Below are 24,508 nucleotides of genomic sequence, written 5' to 3' on the forward strand. Positions count from 1 at the left end.
ATAGCGAAGCGAAGAAAGAGATTAATTGGATGGTTTACCTACTCGTGAACATACTTCATATAAAATCTTGGGTTTTTCATGATCATATGAGCACAAACACTGAAAGATCGACCTTGTGATTTGTAATGACAACTTCCTCATCCTTGAATTTTCCTTTGAGTATAGTCACGTGAATCATATTCATTATCAGTTTTTTTAATCGCCAAACGCGTTCCGTTGGATAGTTTTGGTTGATTTAGGTTTCGAAAGATCATGAACACAGAGCCTACCTTTAGCTGTAAATCGTGCCGTGGTAAGCCAGGTACGTCCAAGGATTTTAAATATTCAGATAGATAGTGGTGAGTTCGTCTTCGTTTGTTACATTGTTAAAATATGTGAATTCCTGCAGAGTACCAAGTATTTGATCCTGATTTACCTAGTTTGAGTCCTCCACATCTTCGTTCTAGGCTGTCAAAATTGCTTGCTCAATCAACCATTTGTGATTTTTGTGGTGATCGATCATATTCAGGAATACTTTGTTGATGAGCTCACCTTCAGATGAAACTAATTTGCAAGCATTCCAAGGAAGTGAAATCAAACTGCTCGATTCGTTGACAGGAACTCAGACATTACCGATTGTCAACAATTGCTTGGAGATTTGTTCACAAACACGGTAGTGAGGTGTCACCTCGAGCTGGGCTTACAATTAGCTCGAATAAAATTTTTTAAATACAATTTCAATACTTTGAATATATTTAACAATTTAAATGATATATTGTTACGAATTTCAGCCATTAAATTGTCAAAAACAAAACATAAAATAATTTGTAGTTTTGACCGACTTTTCAAGTGTTGTAGTGTTACTAACTCCTAGAAACATATCCCGAAAAAAAAGATGATTTTTTTGGTGAACTTTTCCTATTTTTGTAATGTTCTATATGTCATCCGGGGCTGATACGAATCCAAAGAACCTAATATCATTATATCGGTGAATCTATCAATGAATTAAAACTGCCGAAACTGTCCAATAATTTTAAAAACTAAAATTTTGCCATGAAACATAAGTCTTTTGACTATCGTTTACTATTGGCCACAAAGCATGAAATATTAGTTAGATAAGACATCGCAATGCTTCCACTGCTTTTATTTTCGCACGACGCATTTCGTTGATACAGCAATATTTTCAATTGCCGCACTTTCTTTTAAGTCCGTACTTTTCATTTCTGACTCCACTTGCTACGTATATCGCCCTAAAGTAAGGAATAATGTTGCGAAACTCAATCATGAAACGCTAATTTTATCGACAAGCAAATATTTCTGGTAAGAACGCAATTGAGTTTCAATTACTCCTGCTTTCGACCCGACCCACAGTGGGCGGAAATCGGAAAAAGCCGGACAAAATTACAAAATGGCTTTTTTTGAGTTATAAACTTGAAACTTCGCAGGTATACTTAAAAATGATTGAAGATTATTGATATGTACTTCATTTGACATAGATCCTACCCGTTACTGAGATACAGAGGCTCAAACGTGAGCAAATTTCCATAAAAACGCCCGTCTTCAATTTTCTCTGAAAATCTTCCAAAGTAAGTGAATGGTGAAGTTATGGGTGGATTCTTGCCGAATAAAAAACCACATAATCTGTTAGCATGGTGTTCTTTCTTTAATTTTCCGTAATCTTAAAGAATACAGCCCATAAATTCTTACCGTGCAGTAACAAAATGGCGGATACTGTTTTTCGACGAAGTTTTACATTTAGGTAGAGTTTCAAATAGGTTTTCGGCAAGGTCGCGCAGAGTAACTTATATAAGAGCATTGTTTGAAGATTTCTTGAGGTCTTTATGCAGTTTTCTTTGAAATAAGTTTGCGTCGCCGGAAATTACAATGATTTTTCGATCGCGCGGCAGGGTTCTTCTCCGCGCGTCGGGAGTTGGATTAGCCGCGCCGCGGTAAGGTTATTGAAGCTGTATGGGTTTTAACGCTCAACATTCACCGTTTTTATGTTTTGCTTCAAGACACCGATTCTCAAATGCTCTATGGTGAAGACAGTGGAGGTTTTTCATGCGATGTACTTGCACGTTTCATCGAAGTTCATTTCGTTATCTTTGGATACTATCGAAGACCATGCTTCTATTAAAAGCGTTCAAACCTCGACAAAGTGAGTTGTTTTACTGGGACTCATACAACAAGACCTACCAGAAAGATACCAGCTGAGACCCTTATACCTTCTTCAATCACCGATCCCTGACCCTCAGGATTCTAATTTCGAAAACGGTCGTTTTATGACACCCTGGAGCGGAGCCTTTGGCCGTCTTAACGGAGGTATTTCCATGGGAACGAAAAAATGAACGATTTTTGTGTCGCTATAAAAATTGGCTCGCTGAATCCATAACATTTCCGGAATATGCTTTGCATTACTTTCTCAATACTTCTACGGGAGTTGGTATTTTTGTAAAAATCTATTTCTTTCAAATTTATTGAATAAATACTATTCCACATTTAGCTTTACGTTACAAAATTCATACTTTATTCATACGTACCGACGGATCAATATTGACATAAATAGCGTGAATAAATTATTCTGCGACAACGTTGCGCTTGATAAAGGAAACTTACCCATGCGGGACTCGAACCCGACACTTCTTTGACAGGCGAGCATTTTACCCCGCCGCCACCCAAGTCGGCAAATTGAACAAATAACGAACTGCAAAAAGCGTCATTAAATCTAATGTTTTACTCTTCAGATGAAGAGAATAATGTTCAAAAAGATGGCTAATAATGCAGTGTTCAGTGACTTGACATTACTAATCATGAACATAGATTACTGATGGCAACTAAATAATCAAAATTTTATGGACGAAAATTATGGATCGGGTGACAATCTCATGTTCTGCACCGACAGTAAGCACTAGAAAGTTGTTGAAGCAGATACGATGAAGACAGGGTAGTTTAGGTAGACAATTCCACGGGAACTTCTAGATATTTTAAAACGTGTATCATACGCTCATTTCTACTTTGACTGTGGTGAAGGAAAGTTAAGTTGTCTTGGGTGCGCAGAATTTGTGAAAGTGATTTTAATTTGCTTGTGGAGCGTAGAAATTTCAAACTTCCACTTGCCTGTGAGTACGTTTTTGAACAAATCCCCGAACATCTTTTTCAAAATAATTATTTTAATTTATATTATCAATTTTAGCTGAAAATTTTCTTAGCATTCCTTTCCTAACTAAAATAAATTAAAATTTAAATTATCAAATGCCACTGTTTAAATTCCAATCGATACGACATATCAAATATGCATTCAGAAAATCATATGTGGCAGTGCAGGGTACACAAACCAACAGAATATTTTTCGATATCAGGTGAACGATATTTTTACATCCTCTAAAAATACCTGACGCTATTGCACCGCAGATTTAGAACCCCATGATTCAGCTGTCCTTCAGTGTGTTGCAAACTAAAAACTATCATTTTTCTTAATTTCGAAATGACTATACTTCCCTGTAGGATAATAAATTATATGGGTTTTAAGATCAAGAAAAAATTAGGAAAATAAGGTAAGCAATGTAAGCATTTCTTTTCCGTTGATCATGGTCAGTAGTAAACAGAACTTGATCGTGTAAAATCCAGAGTTGAAATCATTAAGGCCATCCACCTGCCTTTCGATATAGGTAATGTCTTTCTGATTTTGTAACTTCTTTTGTCTCTTTTTTTTCACCTAAAGCCGATGGGATGACAAAAGCGTGTCGACGTCGGCAGTGGATTTTCCCAGATAATGACATCTGAAATTGTAGAGCCTATATGTGAGAACAGTCGTTACCTGTAGCGCCTATGTTACTTGCTGCTTTTTAATCAAACTAAGAGATACAAGGGAACTCATGACTAGGAATTTATCTGAAGCATCCACTTGTTGCCACATTTGCTTATATTGAGAGTGGCCCGAACTTCCATCAAAACCGTACTTAGAGATTAATCTGTAGTTCACCACCCCATTTGAATCTTGAGAGGTGGAAGTGGTGGCTAAGCAGGCTATTGTTCCCAATATGGTGTGGTTCAGTGGTGCTTGAAGGTTTACTTCGCACATGGTCTCAGTTATTTTTATTCCTTCGTTATAAGCTGCCTTTTTTTGCTATCGCTATTCTATCATAACTGGGATACAATTCGTGTCCATGGCTCAGAGCTGTCCTACGAAACGACCGATGTTGACGCTTGGTCAAATCAGAGGCAATCATCAATGACAGTGCCTCTTCCACTGTCATCTCAGGGTGGACCTTTTCACTCGTCCTCCACTTTGAAAGAACTCTCTTAGCCCGAGTAGGGGTCGTAGTTGTTATTTCTGCAATTAGGTGAGCTGCTGCAGTGTCTCCCCTCTCTCTCAAACTCACAGATTCCGCGAGAGCAAGCTCAGCATGAGTAGCAGTAGTTTTTAAAGTTTGAATTTTCTTCTGCGTGATCTAACACATTAGGTGCGACATTTTTTTGGCCGCCCTGGAATGCCTGGCAAATATAATATGAATTTTGTAGCATATTATCTTGTAGATATCAAGTCATGTAATAATGTGAGGTGGCATTTTCTATGGAATGGCGGATGGAGCCTATGTAAAATTTAGAAATAATAAATTTGTCGAACCTATGGTTATCCAATGCCATAATGCGCACACGGGGAGGAACGCATGGTAAACGTGTAAAGACATGAAAATCTGTATGTCAAAGTAGAACAGGGTATGATGCACATTTTAAAAAAGCTAGAAGTTCCCATGGAAATACCTCCGTTAAGACGGCCAAAGGCTCCGCTCCAGGGTGTCATAAAACGACCGTTTTCGAAATTAGAATCCTGAGGGTCAGGGATCGGTGATTGAAGAAGGTATAAGGGTCTCAGCTGGTATCTTTCTGGTAGGTCTTGTTGTATGAGTCCCAGTAAAACAACTCACTTTGTCGAGGTTTGAACGCTTTTAATAGAAGCATGGTCTTCGATAGTATCCAAAGATAACGAAATGAACTTCGATGAAACGTGCAAGTACATCGCATGAAAAACCTCCACTGTCTTCACCATAGAGCATTTGAGAATCGGTGTCTTGAAGCAAAACATAAAAACGGTGAATGTTGAGCGTTAAAACCCATACAGCTTCAATAACCTTACCGCGGCGCGGCTAATCCAACTCCCGACGCGCGGAGAAGAACCCTGCCGCGCGATCGAAAAATCATTGTAATTTCCGGCGACGCAAACTTATTTCAAAGAAAACTGCATAAAGACCTCAAGAAATCTTCAAACAATGCTCTTATATAAGTTACTCTGCGCGACCTTGCCGAAAACCTATTTGAAACTCTACCTAAATGTAAAACTTCGTCGAAAAACAGTATCCGCCATTTTGTTACTGCACGGTAAGAATTTATGGGCTGTATTCTTTAAGATTACGGAAAATTAAAGAAAGAACACCATGCTAACAGATTATGTGGTTTTTTATTCGGCAAGAATCCACCCATAACTTCACCATTCACTTACTTTGGAAGATTTTCAGAGAAAATTGAAGACGGGCGTTTTTATGGAAATTTGCTCACGTTTGAGCCTCTGTATCTCAGTAACGGGTAGGATCTATGTCAAATGAAGTACATATCAATAATCTTCAATCATTTTTAAGTATACCTGCGAAGTTTCAAGTTTATAACTCAAAAAAAGCCATTTTGTAATTTTGTCCGGCTTTTTCCGATTTCCGCCCACTGTGCGACCGTCCAAATCTCCTGTCCAGGGAAAGAAGGCCACGAGCAAAGCTCAGTCGCCAATGGAAGGAAAGCGAGCGGGAGTCCATCTTTTATTGCTCGTTACGATTTAATACTTTCTCGAGAGAGACCCCGAGTGTTGCGTACGCAACGGGCAGCACCCTCCCCTCCCCTTCCCCACCCTATTCACCCCCACCAACCCCCCTGTCCACCCCAACGCGAAGCTCGCACCCAGCAGGAAGTGGAGTCGGCAGTTGGCTCCGAGTCACCCTGGGGCGCGGCCGTGCACCCACGCGCCATTCCTCCTTCCATCCATCCGTCAGTAGACTTCTATTTTAGCACCTCTTGTGACCGCAAGGAATACCTCAAAGGTATATATGGAATTAGACAAAAGCAAATCGCGGGGGGTGTACCATAGCAGTAACCGCTATCGCTATTAGAAACTGACTCTCAAAACCATTTCAGTTTAAAGCTGAAGTTGGCGCTCTCATATAATCTTACCCGCACGGTATCCCGAGAAGAGTTTTTACATGTTGTTCGCCGGGAAAGTGTAAAATCTTACCCCTTAAGTTGAGTTATTTATTAGCTACTTGGTTAACCGCATAAACGCACTCCAATGGTTGTCGACAAAAGTTCGTTTCGCATCACGTAGGACAAAATAATGAAGGATTCGTAGTTATTTCAGTGTAGTAGTTGGCCATACCCAGGAATTGAAAGTAAATTTTCTAATAAACCTAAGATTTCAGACACACATATTCTCCTGCTTAGTTTGTGAATTTCCTGCCTTATCTCGACTATTGACATGAATAATTCACAGAGGAGTTTTTCTCAGTGAAATGACAGGTCGTGCTGGGCCATAATTTTCTTTCGCTCAAGGTATTTGATGCCTCATGGCCGTTTCATAACAGAATGCCAGGACATCGATACTTTTGGAGTTTAACCAAGGAACAATTTATGTTTTTTCTTTAAAGAAGAGAGTAATTTTGTTTCTTGAAGGCCGTTAATTCAGTTTTTTCCCCTATATAGTTTGTTCGAACAGTGAGTTTATGATTATCGATACTTTAGAACATTATATCTGTACACAAGAGTGATTTCAGTTTTCAGCTGGTTGTTCGGACTTTGTTTATATAGTAGGATGGGGTCGTGGAGTAGGAAGTGATGTGTGATAGACATGAAGGGAAAACTATGGTGAGAGATATTGTGATGGAAAGGGAAAATGGCCAACAGAGGCACTTTCCAGGGGTTTATCGCAGCAGTAAAAGATATCGCAATTGAGAACTTGCACAAAGTATCTTTTCAGTTTGGAGCTTGAGTTAAATCATTGATAAGGCACTTCATTTACCGCATCAAACTCTGCCCCATTAGTTTTTCCCCCTCGTTCCTTCTTTCACATTTCGTTTGTATTTTAATGATACATTTAAAACTTGAAAGAAAAACTCTGATGCCTAGAAGAAGGCTAGGAAAATCAGAGAAAGTGACTTAATTTTTGAATCGGAGAACAGAATTTTTTAAAAATTTGTATTTAGACGGAAAATTTTGAGATATGCGCAATAAGTGGCAAGAAATGAAAAAAAATATTTTAAATTCTAATGAAAAACATTTTTCCGTTACATTTAAATTAGTAAAGGAGGAAGCTAGGCAGCGTAAGATATCCAACACTTGAATTCACATTCATCCACATTGGCAGCGCCACCAGTGTTGGGTAAATATTTGGAGCTAATCAGTCACAATACAAATCAGTCATCTTGCTCCTAAGAAGAAACAAGCATACTTAGGTCACAGCCCCCTCTATATCCTTCATTAATTGTTGTGTTTCTATAGATAGGAATTTCTGTAGTGTTTCATCTAGCAGTTTCATTTCTTCGTTGATTTAAAAAAAATTGTTATAGCAGGTCCACAATCCTCCCCGTTTCGTATTCCAGCTAAAATAACTGCTGCCACGATATATCCTGGCTTTTCCGTCGCAAAATCATTTTTTAAATTAGAGCCAGTTATTGCATTAAAGGTGACTAAGAGAAACTCTTTCCGTGGAATAAAGGGTAGAAAATTGGGTACTACAAGATTTTTCATTCTACACCGTCTGTAGCAAGCGAGGCGACTTTATCCATAGGCCACGAGACCATGGAAGCAAAATACTGGAGCTGGAGTGATGCTTTCTTTTAACCGCCGCCGATTTTAATCTATGTAAGCTTCCTTTCATAGTGGGTGGGGCAAGGAAAACAATGTAATCGTAATATCCGCGATGAAAACAACGCTTTGAAGGAGACGAGGAATTTTCCACAACCGTCTCGATATTTCAGTCAATCCGTTTGGCCGTTTCAGTCGTCCCCTCTCGTCGTTACGTTGAGGAAGCAAGTGTTTTTCAATCGCTTTTCCCTCCTCTCGGACCTTGACGCGCGGCGGCTTCGAAAGGGACATTCGTCCTGCGGTTAACTAACTGCTCGCTTTGCAAATACATTCCCTCGGCCATGAGCGGGCGTAGAGGATTTACGAGTCTCCGTCCAGCCGTTTAGGCGACGTTTGTTATGCGTGCCGGATAGTGATTTATGGCACGATTCGCTGTATGTAGCGCAGAGGAGGATAAACGCCGCCTCCGCTGCGATTGATATAATTTCGTCCCGTCCATCCGTCTCGTCCGCATCCTCACATGGGAATCCGCGCGCGAGTGAACACGCGCGCTTTGCTCCGCGGTCGGAGTCTGCATCCGCGTAAGGAGGGCAGAGGGGTCGGAGGAAATGGAGCAATGTGTTGTGTGGGGAGGAAGGGATCATTGAAGAGTTGGATGGGGCAATGCGAAGGGATTACGAGACGGATGATGGGCAAAATTGAACGGTTGGACACAACATCAACCCTCGCAATATATTGTAGATGAAAAATAGAGTCCTTGTCAGGCCGCATATTTACCCTCAGATTTCTGGCTTTTTCCACCCACCACAGCACCGTTGTCCTCGTCCTTTTTCCATTATATGTTCCTATCCCTTTCTTTCCTTACCTCTGAATTTATTTGTATGTTTGCTCTTAAGGCGCCGAGTGAATGTGAATGAAGTAGTAAATAAAAAAATGTATGTTTTATGTATTTTTTCGGGGGAAAAGTGGTACATTAAGTAACTAGCTGAGGCAATGAGAAAGTATTACGGAGACGAATGGGTGGACATAATTGTAATCCTAGCAATTTATTCAATATTTTTTCTAGTATACACTTTTGTATATCTATTATGGGGAGAAAGGTAGCTTGGCAGTCCTCGCAATGTATCGTAAATTGAAAAAAATATAATTGTACATGTCCATGTTTGGGGAAGGAGGAGAGTTTGCTGAGAAAATGTGAAAGGATCGTGGAGACAGATGGTTGGCAAATTTGAATGGGTGGAAACCAGTGTAAATCCTGGCAATATATTATAGATTTAAAAAACATAATTTTATATTACTGTGTTGAAGATGTTTGGGAGCGTTGAATATTGGCTGAGGCAATGCGAAAGGTTTACGGAGACGGATGATTGGCCGAAAAGGTGTGTTGGTGGACACAATTTAGAGAGTTGATTTAGGCTTAACCTGGTGGAACTGACTAATACTTAACTTTTTTCGTTTCAATGCATGTAATATTATCATTAGGTGATGAGCGTAGGGCGAGACTGGGGAGGGAATAGAAGGGTGGGGGGGGGGGGGAAGACGTGGGGGGAGTGAGGGTGACGGGGGGGGAAGATGATCGATATGTCGGGAATGGAGGAGACTTGTGTCTGGTAGAAAATATATATAAGTATTTGTGGAAAAAATACATAAGTATTTGTAGAAAATTTCCGTCACGTTTTAATTTACTAAGAGTGGAAACAACATCGCAATATATTGTAGATTAATAAATGATTTTATGCGACGACATAACGAACAACAGCTTAATTGGCCATTTCCAAAGGCATAATGGCCTATTGAAGGCTATTGTGCAGAGACATTTGAATGCCAAGAAAGAGTAGATTAGACCTCGGTAAAATACATTTAAGGAGGGATTTGAAACAGAGAATAATCAGGTGAAAATATTAGCTGAAAGGAGAATTAAGTGTAGAACTGCGACAAACCAATATTAGCATTGTTAACCGATGATTATGAATACGTAAATGACCCAACTGAAAAGGCATCAGAAGGATACTTGTATTGGAGATAGATTTGGAGCAAAATTTGACGTGATAAATCAAATTTATATTTGGTAAGGGTTTAATAATATCAATCAGAGTATTTTGTGCCGGTTGCATGCTTTACAAAGAGGAAGTCTGGAGTTTGAGGAGGGAGGACGAAAAAAGAGCTTTGGCGTTGGATATGCGGGTATGGAGGAGGTGAGGGGTGAGATTGATGTGGAGGACAAAGAACTAGAGAGTGATAAACGATGTGAAGAAGAGACTGGTGGTTTAGATAACGCGGGCACAATGGGTGTGAATGGAGGAATTAGTGAAGGGAGCTTGTTGGATGATAACTCAAATTAATTAATTAATTTAAACGGATTTTGGATGAGTGGGGAAGAGGGATCAAGAAAAAAAGGGTAATAAATGGAATCAAAGGGAATATTGGTAATCATATTGAGTTTTTTCTTTATTTTGACCTCAATTTTTAACGTCTTGGAGTGTAGGTCTTTAAATATTAAAAACAAAAGTTTTTGCCAAAGTTTCGGTTAATATTTATGCATTCATCGGGGCTTATTTGCAATTAAAATGATTTATTTATAAACCCTGATAAAGGTATTAAAACTATATCGAAACGTGGCTCAAAAATTTTGCATTAGATTCCTATAGACGTACATTCCAAGACACTAATCATGGACAGTAATGGCTTTTGTGAGTGGAATTGAAAAGTAGGTAACCGGTGGCAGTAGGGACATGCTAGGATTATGCGTGTAATTTTCTATGTATAACTAACTTTGTAAGTAGAAAATAGTCGTCAAAAATCTTTTCATTGCACCTCGAAATCTGCCTTGATGAAAGTGTAGCTAGTTTGGAAATGGAGTGAATTGAGCGCGCATTTGAGTGAATTCTCACCGCTAGTCACAAGTGGACACTTTGAAAGACGTCGCTCACTCCGAGAAAGGAGGAAATATGGAGGAAAGCCAGTGTTGTTGGAATTGCCGTTCACTCGGCGAAAGGGGACAGGAGTGCATGGCTTAAACTTGACGTCCCAGAAGCGGACGGACGTAGGTGGGGACTTGCTTGCACATCGATATGCGGCGAATATACATCTGGAGAGTGGGAAGAAATCGAGAAGGCTGCACTTGTCACAGGAGCTCGCTTTTTTTTCAGCAAGGTCTGTCTTGGCTGCCGGGAGAAGGGAGTGGTTGTCTATTAAATACTTCCAAAACCCGCTACTGACTGACTTAATTCCCTGTGGGAAGATGTTTACGATAAAACACTCTTTTACGTATTTGATATAGAACGAAGCATAAAAAGTTTTGATTTAGGTTTTTTTTTAATCCTTCCCGACTGATAGTAATCCATTTCCTTCATCAACTAAAACATTTAATGACTTGGTATCATCTAATTCAATTCGGCAAAGTAACTTGCAAAATACAGAAGATTTGGGCTTTATATCGGTTTGTTGTTTTGCTTTTTTTACTGTTTGATTTTTAGTGTAATTATCTTCTTTATTTCATTTTTACTGTTTTAAGTGCACCTAAAGTTAGCATTCTTGTTGTCTGTGTACCATTTTCTTTAAAATAAAATAAATAAAATAGATAGAAAAATATGGCCCCACACATTGGAGAAGCCTTTAATAACAGTATGAAATCCGCATGTAAGGATTTTCATATGCGGATCATTGGCTCACCAGTCTGAATTTATCACCCGAGTATCCACTCCTATCTGAATTAGGCGGCACCAATTTTACCTCTATTTCCTGAACTTAGGAGCATTGTTCTCATCTTCATGAACAAAAATACTATTTATTGAACAGGAAAACTCATTCAAACGCGTAATAATAAGTGTTAATAATTTTTATTATTAGGCATTTGAACTGTATTTTCATTCTTATGCTGTACCTGAACACGATTTCTGATCATGTGAATCACTGAGAAAACTTTCATTTCGACTTTTGATTGAGCATTGAAAATCGACGAACTTTATGGGAAGACCTCTAGAGGCGCCAAATTCATGAGGCACGTATAAAATGATCCATTGAAATATAATTATTCCAAATGAATAAGTCATAGTTTTCGGGATTTTTTGATCTTATCTGTGAAAGTATCATTGGATGCTGGTGTGATTTATTCGTTGTTTCAGAAAAGCGTGGATACTTTTCCATAAATTTCTTCAAAAGATTTCTTCCGCGTGAAATAGTTGATTATCGGAAACGTTGGTCATGGATAATGACATAAACCGGCGAAATTTCAGAGAAGACTTCTCGGAAATATTAGGGAGCTCTTTATATATAGTTCACCTTCGGCACCGAAGATAGCGGGTCAACCCGCTGAAACGTCTGCGAAGTTTTTGTGAGTGTCCATCTTTATGTGTTTCTGTGTTTTTCTAAGTGCCATTTTTGTCCGTTCTCCTCGATCGGCCACATACATATATTATCGCTTAGTGCGCTTTCCTCAAGATTTTTATGATATATATAATTTTCACTCATTGATTTGAGGATAGCCAACGGAGTAAGATTTTTCGTGCATTGAAATGAGTCGAAAGTTCATGACGGCTGAAATAATTATAATTCATCGTCAAGGCAGCAAGGTAGCATTTTTGATTGTCATTATATCCCTACATAGCTCAATGACACGCATGGTGGATAGCGAACCATATACAGTGCTACTGGTCTACTTTTATACTACCTCTTAAATGAGCAATTTGAATTGCGTAATAAAGTTATGTTATTCCGTTGGTGTCTTGGTGCAAAGCTGTGTGCCCGGATCCCGAATCTCTCTATTGCCGGTAAGATATGTTACCGCGTGCACCACACAACACCTTCTTTCAAGGCGAATCTGAGTCTTTGGTTTACCGAACAAAGTTTTGGCGTGTCAAGTCCACACTGTGGCCCAGGAAACGGAGGTTGTGCTTACTAAGCCACTGTCGGAGAAATAAACACTACTTTCCCCCTATTCCGCGACGGATGTTTCCCAAAGCACTGCATGAAACAATTACACAGGCCAACTATGAAAAAACTTTTTTACTGAAAATACCTTATTCTTAATTTTTTAGTTTTTAAAGTTGCTGAATCCAAATATGATGGTTTTAAAGTTGTATCACCCACCATTTATTCACATTTTACAGTTAAATTTATGAAATCAAGCAATATTTTTAGAATTTAACAGCTTTTTTTATAGTTATAATAAAATTGAAAAAGTAGGTCTAATGAACGAAGATAATGGGGATTACTTTTGGTACTTTACCGAGAAGTTCAGCAAGCGATTCATCGCAGCAAAAGCTACACAAGAAGCTTCAAGGAAAAAAGGGAAAAAATGTAGACCAATTCCAGTTGACAAGTGAACCATGTATTATCAGGCTGTAGTAAATACAAACAATTTTATCTCGATGTAGTGAACAGTAAATACAAACAATTTTATGATGTAAAACAGTGTTTCATTGATTTCCCTATATACCGTATAGGGGTATTAGACTAAATATTAAATACAAATTGCTTGAAAACTATGGGTGATGCAAAAAAACTAAGGCCAGGTTTGAATTCGGCACATAAAATTCTATAAAGATCAGCTATTAAAGTAAATAATGTTTTCAAACAAAATGTTTTTGTTGGCCTGTGTTATCTTTGTGCGCAGTCACGCGCACGATGCAAAGTTTTGTGTGCTGGACTTCACCGTGGAAAAATTATTTGGATAATCACAAACTTATGTTATTGTATAGGTTTTTGCTATTTCAAGTCCATATGATTTATAGATATTGGGATATTTTTGTATTTGGTTAGGATATTTTATTAAAAACGTTATGCACAGTAGCAATAGACACAGGACTGAAAAAAATAACTTATTGAATGTCTACCATCAAAGAAGTTTGGATAACGTTTATTTGTTTTCCATAAATTTACTATTGGTGTGTACACTAATCATGATGCGAGCGTTGGACCACTGATTGAAGTATCTCGGGCTCAACTCCTGGTGAAGACATTGAACGCGCCTTGAAAATGAAATTCCTCGTAGAGAAAGGAAACCGAGGGGTAAAATGGATTTTATATACTTATGCTGTGATTTCACTTACCTGTGAATTACTCTGTGGTGGTATCTCCCTCCAGCCGCTCCAGCAGTGAAGCTAAATATGTGAGGTATCCCTCTCACCTTCCTCTCTGCTGGCCGATTTTATTGAAAAATAAATAATTCTGGTAAATATTTATAATTTAAATTTATTCAGAGTAAATTGGATGATTAGGAAGTTTTTCATCAGAACGCTCCTATGATACAAGCTGATTTTCTGGATTTGTTGCACTTTGCATGAAAAAAGTTGTAATTTATTTTAAAAATACTCAATTTCTACTGTATTTGACTGCAGCAGACTTGTTTCTGAAAAAGAATTTCTGCCAGCTACAGCATCAAATGCGCGATTTTTTTCTAGAATGTTCATTTTAACTTGTATGAAGAATTTTTTTGAAGTATCTGGACTCTCAAATGGTGGAGAGGCCTCTCAAAAGGTGCAAATCATCCTGATTACACGTTTTTAAAAGGAGTAAAATTTTTTAAAGTTAACGAGGGAACACCATTTCCACTTTCCTTTTATCAACAGCTTCAGGAACAGAAATGACACCGTAATATTTATTGTTAAAACTCATTTATTGAGTCTATTTACAATATATGGTACAAAAAGTGCGGTAGGATTCGATGGATGAAATGTTCATACAGTTTCTCTTTCATTTTTCGAGATGACGAAATATTTTCACACGGTCGTGCCGAAGTCCTCTTCTGCTAACGAAGCGGGGCAAATGGCTTGTGGTCTTACACATCAACCCCTTCCCACGGAGTCCGAGTTAACCTCATCCCCCTGGAGTGAACATCATCATGTCGGCCGATTGTGTTTGTGTAAGCGTCTTCTCTGCGGTCGCGTGTCGTCGTCAAACCTCCGCTAGATGTCTCAAAGATCGCCGACGCGGAACGGAAGGAAACGTGTGAAGTATCGAAGTGTTATTACCTTCCCTCCGAACAACCGCACTCGAGCAGAAATACAGAACACACTTTCCCTTCGCGTGCGCATATGTGTGACGTGAGCGCTGAATCACGCTCCACTGAGCACGGTCCGAATATCGTTGCGTGCCCTGGAAACGGGATTGCATGAAAAAATAAAAGGGCTCGCCTTTTGACGGAAATTGAGACACTTAATTTTCCGTTTTGCGCTGTTTTTTACCAGGGAAAGAGTAGGTCATCGGAGGACATGGAGAGTTTTGTCATCAAGGAAGGTCGTAAGCTGACAGAAATAGTAAAAGTTCGATATCACACTTGCGCGGTGGATATGGAAAATGGAACGTAATCTTCAATCGCAATTTGGATCGATATGAAGAATTTCCAAGAGTTAGAAGAGCCACTTTTGTTTAAAAGTTAATATAAAATGTACTGCCGAGCATTGCCTTATTTGTATGTAATGGCAACCCCTAATCAAGACTCATCTTAAGGGGTGTCTAATTTCACTGTTAATGTATGACATATGTTGTAATATTTTGGGGCAGTGAAATAAATATCTTTATCTTTATCTTTTATGCGAGTGGTACCTGTGGTAGTAGTAGCCAACTAACGAGTGCGTGAGTATAGCATTATGCGTGGATATCGCTTTGTCAAAGACTTGATGCAACGACGAAGCAAATTATTTTTATTGGGCTCTATTTTGTACGATTTCGAAATTTTAATGCGATGAAAATTACGCTATATTGGCGTTAGGTGATCCATAATTAAAGGGGATGCCATTCTATTGTTGTAATTGGTCTGGTTTAGACTTCATTCTCATAAAATTTTAGAGCTATAACCAAGCATGCCATCTCGGTAATACAGCTCAGAAGGAAGATTTAAATCTCGGTCGATAGAAGCGTATTACGGATTTTATTAGGATCTTATTTTGGAAAAAAGCCTAAACATTGCTCCCATAGATTTTAAGTAATTCTCTTTCGGGGAATAGTGTTTGTTTTGTCTTCTGAAACAAAAGATTGGTTGGTGGACTTGTGGCCTCGCGGGTTCGACATTGCGTGTGCTTGTTTGCATGTGTTGTTATGTCAGCGATTGGCAAGTTGTCTCGTGGATCGCCTTAGGTTGGTGGAATAACTTAGTGGTGAGTTAGTGGTGGTAGGTGCCTAGTCCCAGGTACTCTCCGCCGTGGATGGCGTCTCCGTGTCCGTGCACGTACACCGGGTACGGCTTGTGGATGGTGACCGGCTGTGGGACGGGGATCTTGACGGGGACGTGCACGGGGACGGCCACCGGCTTGGGGACCGGGACGGCCACTGGATGGGGCACGGGCACCTTGACGGGAACGTGCACGGGGACGGGGTACGGCCTGTCCACGGGGACCGGGTACGGCTTGTCGACGGGGACGGGGTACGGCTTGGGGACGGCTACGGGGTAGGGCCTGTCCACGGCGACGGGGACCGGGTGCGGGACCGGGACTCCAACGTGCTTGATGACGGGGACGGGAACCGGGTGCGGCACTGGATAAGGCACCTCCTTGGTCACGGTGATCACCTTGGAGACGTGCTCGACGCCGTGTCCGGCGAGTCCGCCGTAGCCGTAGCCGAGACCGTAGCCGTGGTCGAGGAGAAGGTTGGAGTGGTCATAGAGGCCGGCGTGGTCGAAGCCGTAGCCATAGCCGAGGTCCAAAAGGCCCCTCTTCTCCTGCTTTCCCTTCACGGCCTCCTCCTTCTTCTCTTCGGCACAGCTGACCAGGGCCAGCGATGCCACGAGGCAGACCAGAATCTGTAAGGATCAAAGGAGTTGAGTTTGAGTTGTGGAGGACAATCGTTAGGCAGGGTTTAGATGCGCTAAAAGATGCAGTTCCGGCTTCATTCCACAGTAATTTTTATTATTTAACTTAATGAAACCACTTAGTCTTGTTCCTAACCTTTTTTTATTTCGACCGAACTAGGTTTTTCGCACATAATACCATTTTCAACCCCGAAAGGGTGGATGGGTGCAGTGGCGCAGCGAGGGGGAGGTTTTGGGGGATAACCCCCCCCCCAGAACTCAGAGACATTTTTAGGTTTAATCCATTTTACTTTATCGGATTGATATTACTAATAGAATAGCGTAAGGATTAATGAAATATCCCCCAGAAAGCCGTAAAATTCACCATTTTGAACCTTATATCTTAAAATTCCACAATTTACTAATCTCGCACCTACTTCTTATCCTGGTCGGTATGCCATACCCACACACACCCCGGTATTAGTTGCACTTAAACCTCCCCCAGCCTTAATTCCTGGCTGCGCCCCTGGATGGGTGACCATTTATGCCTTTACTGTGGTACTCTTCCCTGCTATATGTGAGTGGCACGTAGACTGAACATCAAAGGACTCTTTAGTGCTACTACATTCGATTAACTAACATTGAGATGGAATCGAACCAGTAGATGTGACTGCAAAATGATCCAAGCTAAAATCGATTCAGGACGATTTGACCTTGTGTTGATCTATTGGCAAAGTTGAATCAGTTCCAATTTAAACGCAATGGGAATCGATGATTATTTTTAAAAATCTTCCAGTAAGGGCTGGCTAAGGTGATGGTTTGGGTCCTATTATGATTGTATTGCTGCAGCTGTGACTTAGTTAGAAATGATGTAAGCCTTCAACACTCTGATAGCTTTTAATACCTGTCTATTTCACCTCTCAAATAACCTTGGAGAACAAAAAAGGAATACGACCCTAGCTGAGAAAAATTAATTTAAGTAAAATTTGAACTTTATTTTTGTCTGAAATTCACTTTTATACTATCCACAGTCAATTTTCTCTTTCATTAGGAGAAAAATATTGAACTAAGCTTCCACCCTCAATTTATTTATAAGAAAATTAGTAATTTAGGAAGGAAAGATAGGTTAAGTAGAAGACTAAGAGACTCATTCGAAATTAAATTACCCCTAAATTAGATTGTTATTCAATGTTGATACCAAATGCCTCGTGGTTTCTTTGGCGGCTGTGTAAGTATAAGTAAATTTGATCACTCATTCGATATCCCGTTCGATTGCGTGATGGATGGATTCGCTAAAAACAATGAATAAGCAATGCGATGAGTATTTGATGAGGGTGCAATGATAATTTATCAATTTAAAATATATCTTCCGGCAGTTAATTTCATTCACATACAAAAACATTTCCGCACCATGTTTCGAGCATCGCCTCGACCGATATATTCACTTGTATCTATTTCTCCCGTTTCCCTCACTGCTGTGTCAGCAGAACAAAGTGAGGTATGGAAAACCGAGTGACTGATTCCAAGGAAAATATATAGTTCCAGAAGAAATTCCTCTGCCGCCGTGGAATTTTAATTTCACGAGGAATTTCCTAGAGTCGCCCATTGATCTCTTATCCTTTGGCACGCCCACTTCATTTAAAAAGCACGCCCCTCTTTAAGAGACGTGCGTGGGGTACACGCGTCGTTCCGGGAAATCACTCGACCGAGAAATATCCCACTCTCGGAAATCATTAACGGGGCAATTCTCCCTTTCACTGTCTCAATGGCCTCCTGCTTGCGTAACCGCATCGGTAGCACTGGCATACGAACGGCCTTCGCCCCCACACCCTCTAGCGCCTGGGCGTGAATTGGAACTTTTTCAATCGCGTAAATAGCTCACCTGAACAGAAGCGGAGCCTATTGTTGCTTTTTATCCCCATTAAGTCCATTAATGTTCGAACTTATATCCGCGGAAAGAAAAGAATGGCATATTGTGGATGAAAAAAGATAAATTTTACTTGACTTTATTTTTACGAGGTCTGATTCCTGTTTTGGACGAACATCGCTAAGAACTGGTGCCAGCCAACAAAGGGCGTTACATAGATGTAGCATGGAATAAGATGACAAACGCTAGATACTTGTATGCCACGTGCAAGGCTTAGTTTACGCGGTCGAGAGAGTTGAGGGAAGACTTTCGGATGGAAAGGTAATAGAGATGTGCTATATCGCACTCGTCCTGTCACACCTTGAATATTCAGCAAGCTGATGGGATCCGGCGCAGAAAGACTTAATCCGTGAACTTAATAAAATACTAAGGTAAGCGGTGGGATTCGTAAAAAAAACTGCTAAGGGCCTACAGAAAGCGTTGAACTGATGTTAAACGAATTAGGCTGGGAACTGCTAGAGATTCGGAGGTTACGCGCTAGGGTTAGTCTGCTTGAGAAATTGAGAATAGTTATCGTTCGAAGAACATCAATTTAGAAAAACCCAATGTGTTTCCTGTTCCGAAAGAACCAATGAATTAAGAGAGAAATATTTCCGAACGGATAGTTATGGGAATTCCTTTACCCTTAGAACAATAAAGGACTATAAAGACTAATAATAAATGAGGAGAGTTGTATGTAGATGTTGATTGCATGAGCACTTAAGAAAGTATATGATTAACAGTGATGCGCAGAACATCACTCCAGAACCGTGCTATATTTCCAGGTTGAACGGAAGCAACAAATGGCATATTATTCCGAAAGGATAGGATGCATGGATTTTTTCCCCAGAGCATATGTTCTACGACTTGCACCTAAATTTGGTAGTAGTCTCCTACTGGATAAAGGCTGGTTTCCTAAGTAGTCCCGCCACACGCCTTTTGAGTCGGCTTGCGAAGTATTATGTAGATATAGATCAGCAAGTCGATTAACATCATAAGGCTTTTATGATTGCGTGAACCTATCTCGAAATTCTAGTTGAATGATTTTCGAATAAAATCCGTGGTATCAATAAAGGTTGCCTTTTTTCATTATCGGAAAATTATATTCAACTAAGCAAACCCTGAATTTATTTTATATTATCACAGAAACTCGATAATTACCCTAATTCCCTTGAGAAGATAATCTTATATAGCGGCAATATTGACATAAATTTAAGTTAGCGGAGACTAAGGCTCAGATCCTTTACTTGGCCTTCACATCGATGCCTTGCTCACTCGGATATAGATGCATTGGAGTAAATAAAATCTATTTTCACATTCCTTCCTGATCACATTCCTTCCTGATCACATTCCTTGAAGTACAGCCTGAAATAACTATATTCCAGTAGCTCATGGTATTTTTAAAATATCCTTTAATATAACGAAATCTATGGTTTAAGTGCATCAAAGCTACAAATTATATCAATTAACTTTATGGAAGCGGTACTGTTTTAGCCAATCTTTCTGAGCATCTTAGCTAGCATACTTGTTAACATTCTATTTTTACCCGCCAGGAGTACAATTTCATGTCTAGCAAGTGGTTCACCTTCCATGTCTTTCCTATTTCTTAACCACCAAATGGGTTGTTGTGCAGTCACTGCGTTTCTAAAGGCTTGTCTTTATTCCCAAATATCATAACAATCTCCTTTTATGATACTCCGTCAAGAATTCGAACTGGTTTGGAAGTACTCCCATATCCGTCAACACCTGCGCATTATCTTGTATGATTTGTGGCAAGATGAAGTGGAAGCTATTTATATTAGTTTTATAAGACATTGAATTGTTTCCAGTAAGTTTATTTTCGCGCTAATATAAATTTAGTGGGAATATTGCTGTATTGTCAACTCATTCACACAGTATTTTATTATCAGTGGAAATTTTCTCTAATTGTGATAGAATTTGTAATGATAAGTTTTAAAATGAAATTTATTTTATAATTTCACACTATTTCTAACATTTACCAATCTTTATAGCATTTTTACTATGATTCGAGTAAAATTATGAGTTACATTAAGTGCTCTTCTGCCATTTTAAGATGAAGCATTTCATATTTGCCCCTTATGATGGAGATATTGTCCAATCATTTAACCTCCTAAGGTCTCAAAACAGGAGGCACAGTAGATATGAAAAATATTTGAAATTATTGACCCTTGTGAAATTCAATGTATGTATTTTTAAATGCCTTGCAAATTAGGTACGTTCGTTATGACATAAGAGAGAATTCGTAATGTGAGGACATTCTTAAAGGAGGAGGATTTTTTTGCATTTGAAGCGATTGTAATGTTTTGAAAATAGTAAAAGTTTTCTTCGCTTCTTGATTTTCTTATTGTTGTTAGCTTTTTGCTACAAATTGTTAAGGCTCATTACATTACTGCAAACAAGAAGCTTGGTTTAACTAGTTGAAGACGAAGTACATTCATTACACGCAAAGCTTAAGGTGTGTAAAATTAACCGTTCCCCTTGGGTGGGGGAGAGGAGTTATTTTCACTTTACCATTACGTGGCTATTTCTCTGTGGGATATCTAAAGGCTTCCCCCTCGGGATTTGAACCCGAGCCCCAAGGCTAAATGATGTCTGCTAGCCTCGGTCACTGCAGGGTGACGTCCTCGCCTGCTTATCTGCCCTTCGGGGTTCGAGTCCCGCCTGGTTGAGTTACCTCTATCCACGACTTGGGTGTTCCTGCTTGCACACCTGTTAATTGTTGGGCTCCTCGATGTGAAAGGCCACTGCGAGATGGTTTTCGGGGTATGTGGAAATATAAAATGAAAGACGCTTCGCCCATCGTGCCACCATTCTCTCACGAGTTTAAGCGGCCGTCGCTTTAGGAAAGGGAGTGGTGTCCAAGGTCGGCACCGCTCAAATGCAACTTTTATTGGCAGTGAAAAGGTTGTAACGGTTCCATTGACAGGATTTACTGAGTCGTGACATCCTATAAATCCATTCTGCCGTGGCGCTGCCGAGCCGTTCTTTTTACTCAAGGCCCTGGCTCCCTTAGAGGGACATTCTAGACGGGTAATTAGATAACCATTATTTCAAGCTTTAAGGGTTTTTGAAAGTATTCCCGTGAGAACACTTCTCCTCCTCTGTAACAGCTAACATTTACAATGAAACATTTCACATCATCTGGACATATTCGTTTCCCAGCAAAGTAGGGTGTGGAAAAAGCATCCGTTTTGGGATATCATGAAAATTTCATGAGAATACTTCTACTGAACTGAACCTAGAGCAATGTAACATTTTCGGTTTTCCCGGCGTATAGGTTGATGAAAAGTTTCTCGGGATTCCCACCGGGTGTGGTATAGGGTTAATTCTCCCAACGTTTCAATGGCTTAGTCTACCATAAAATAAATAAATAAGTACCGTAAAAAAGTACCATTAAGAGTAAACCCCTGAAGACGATGGCAGACTCAGCCATTGAAACGTTGGGAGAATTATCCCAATACCACACCCGGTGGGAATCCCGAGAAATTTTTCATGAACCTAGAGCATTTTAAATAGGAAAAATCACCTCTGTTTGAAAGAGAAAATTAATTAATGTTTCTAAGCAAGAACGTTCATTGCTGAAAATACTGAGGGTTAGATTATGGTAGTGCATCCGAGTAAGAGAGGAATTTATTCTGTAAAAAGTTCATGTACTTGTAAACCAAGAGAGACTGTAGTTGAGTACTGAATCATTTGGCAAATTCCAACAAACATTACGACGTGCAATTTCCTTTGTTTTTTCTTATGCAACTCTGCATCACGAATATAATTGGTAACTAGGGATCGGAAATCTAGGGATAGGAATCTGGTCTACGTTGGATTTTTTTTTTAGATTCCAAGAAACGGTTGATGTAAAATTTATTTCGCTTCCCGAAGTCTTACTTCTCATCGAAAGAGTTTTTAAAACTCTTGTCTAGGGGCAGATTTGATAGAAATTCCGTAAAAATTTGTTATAATGATTTCTATTTTGTTATTACAGTGAAAAATTGAGTAAAAAAATGGAGACTTTATGGTCCCATACAATACTTTTGGTATATTGCCATTGTCAATGAATTATTCACAAATAAGTCTACAGGTGTTTTAATACAGTACAACCACTTTAGGTCATCAGACAAAAGAATACATCACCATGACGCACGTGTACAGGGGATGGTCGGATGCGCAAACCTAGACGCACTATATTGAAGGAAACCTTGTAATTCGCACAATTTACTGCCTGCTGAGAATTTTGCCTTTAAAAATGTGATGAAGCAATTTAGATTAGCCATCGGTGAACCATTAAGGTGTCACTCGCGCATTCGAAGAAGGAAATTCCAGCAGAGGGAAAATTGTGGAATCTTGCTCAAAATCAAGGCAAATGATAGAAACTGCCACCTCCTTTGGGAACTAATACGTACTCAGGCCTCACTTTCTTATTCACTTCTTCAAGTCATGTGTAGTTTTTTTGTAAGGGACGGACTTAGGTATGGATTAGGGTGGCGCTGAACCTGGTCTATCCTAAAGGCGAGCGAATATTTCAAATCGATTATGGAGATCATTACCCTGGCATTGTTAAGCTGAGGATTATTCTTTGGAGTGATCTAGGACTTAGGACGGTGCATGACTTCCGATCTACAGGTATATTTTAAGGACCTATTGCTGGTTTAAAAATTATGCTATGATATTGAAATCTTCCGCATGTAAAGGCCTCATCAACATTTTCCAGCTTTTCCAATTTGATTACTTCACCTTAGCATATTCTGAGAGGAACTTTTTAAAAGACGTTGACGCATATTTATTGTATTGAAAGTTGTAAAATTATTTAAAAATGCTACTCATGGAGCATTTTCAAGTATGACTATGAAGCATGGACAAGAAGGAAAGAACTGGAAAAGAAGCTTACGAAACGTGGGTATCGAGAGAGATGGAAAAAATGAGATGGGCAGATAGAACGAGAAATAAGTTGGTTTGGAGCAAAGTAAAAGGAGGCCCTTTGATGTGGCTTGCGAGATAGTATGTAGATTCACTTTTTACAAGTAATATCTTCGTTTTTATGAAGATATTACTTGTAAAAAGGTTACGGCACGGACTTATATAAGGCTTAGGATGGGACTTCACCCTGGTCTATTCTGAAGGCGTGGGATATTTCCCAATTCAAGGTATGAGGCTCAGTATCTTGGCCTAGGCCGTCTGAGGTTAATTTTTTCGAGTATTCTAAGGCTTAAGAAGGTGTATCACTTCCGATGGACTGGTCTACCAATCTATCGCTCGTTTAAAAATTAAGCTATGATCTACAGCGTTAACCGTAGTTGTAGTGCTGCATTTATCAATAATCGACAGAAGTCAGTTCCGGCAGTAATACTTCGGGACACGCCCTATGTCAGCAATTTGAATAATCAGCGCAAGTGGTCGCTGTGTATCTATCTGGTCTTATGGCCAAGGAGTGCAAGAGGGAGCGATTGCGGGTTGTCTACTCACCGTTGCCTTCATGATGCGGTGTCCTATCGTCTCTCTCGTCCTGCGATCGAGTATGGTGCCGCGAACGACCGCACGACCACTATTTATACCTTGTTCTCACCCATTGCCGCAGAAAAGAGCGCTTGCGGGGGGGGGGGGGAATCACTCACTCCCCCACCCACCCCTTTGATCGACAAAGCCATGCGGCACGAGACTCAGGGGAGGTGGGATTTGTTTCCCCGTGCGTGGAGAGGTGTAGGTGGGGGAGGAGAGGAGATTGGGATAGAGCTGTATGTGCACAAAACCACCCCCTTCCTCATTCCCACCCGTCCAAGGCGAGCGATCGCGTCTGGCAGGGACCGCGGGCGCAGCTTCCGACACACACACGGGTGTCCACACGGCGGCACACGCCCTGACTGTTTTTCTCTATTCGCCGTCGGCCAATGGGGTGTGCGTGTGCACTACGGCGACTCCCCCTCGAGGCTCATTCTTAAAGTTGCGCAGCCGGAATCGCACTCATGAGCTGGGATTTTTATTCTCAGCTCGCTCACACCCTCTCCTATTACTGGGTACACACCTTATCCATTAGACGGCTGCAA

General features: G+C 40.1%; 1 protein-coding gene across 1 annotated transcript in view; it reads right to left on the reverse strand.

Annotated features, from left to right (window-relative positions):
• The window catches only part of LOC124153261, a 76,913-nt gene extending 52,892 nt beyond the window's left edge, over positions 1-24,021 (reverse strand). Inside the window, exons 1-2 of the mRNA XM_046526359.1 lie at positions 23,931-24,021; positions 15,926-16,558 (exon numbers count right to left, since the gene is read on the reverse strand). Coding sequence (XP_046382315.1) covers positions 15,926-16,558; positions 23,931-23,942 — 645 coding nt within the window. The 5' untranslated portion in view covers positions 23,943-24,021. The remainder of the gene's footprint in view (positions 1-15,925; positions 16,559-23,930) is intronic.
• Positions 24,022-24,508: the final 487 nt, after the last annotated feature.

Source organism: Ischnura elegans, chromosome 2 (assembly GCF_921293095.1).
Source record: "Ischnura elegans chromosome 2, ioIscEleg1.1, whole genome shotgun sequence".
Lineage (NCBI taxonomy): Eukaryota > Metazoa > Arthropoda > Insecta > Odonata > Coenagrionidae > Ischnura > Ischnura elegans.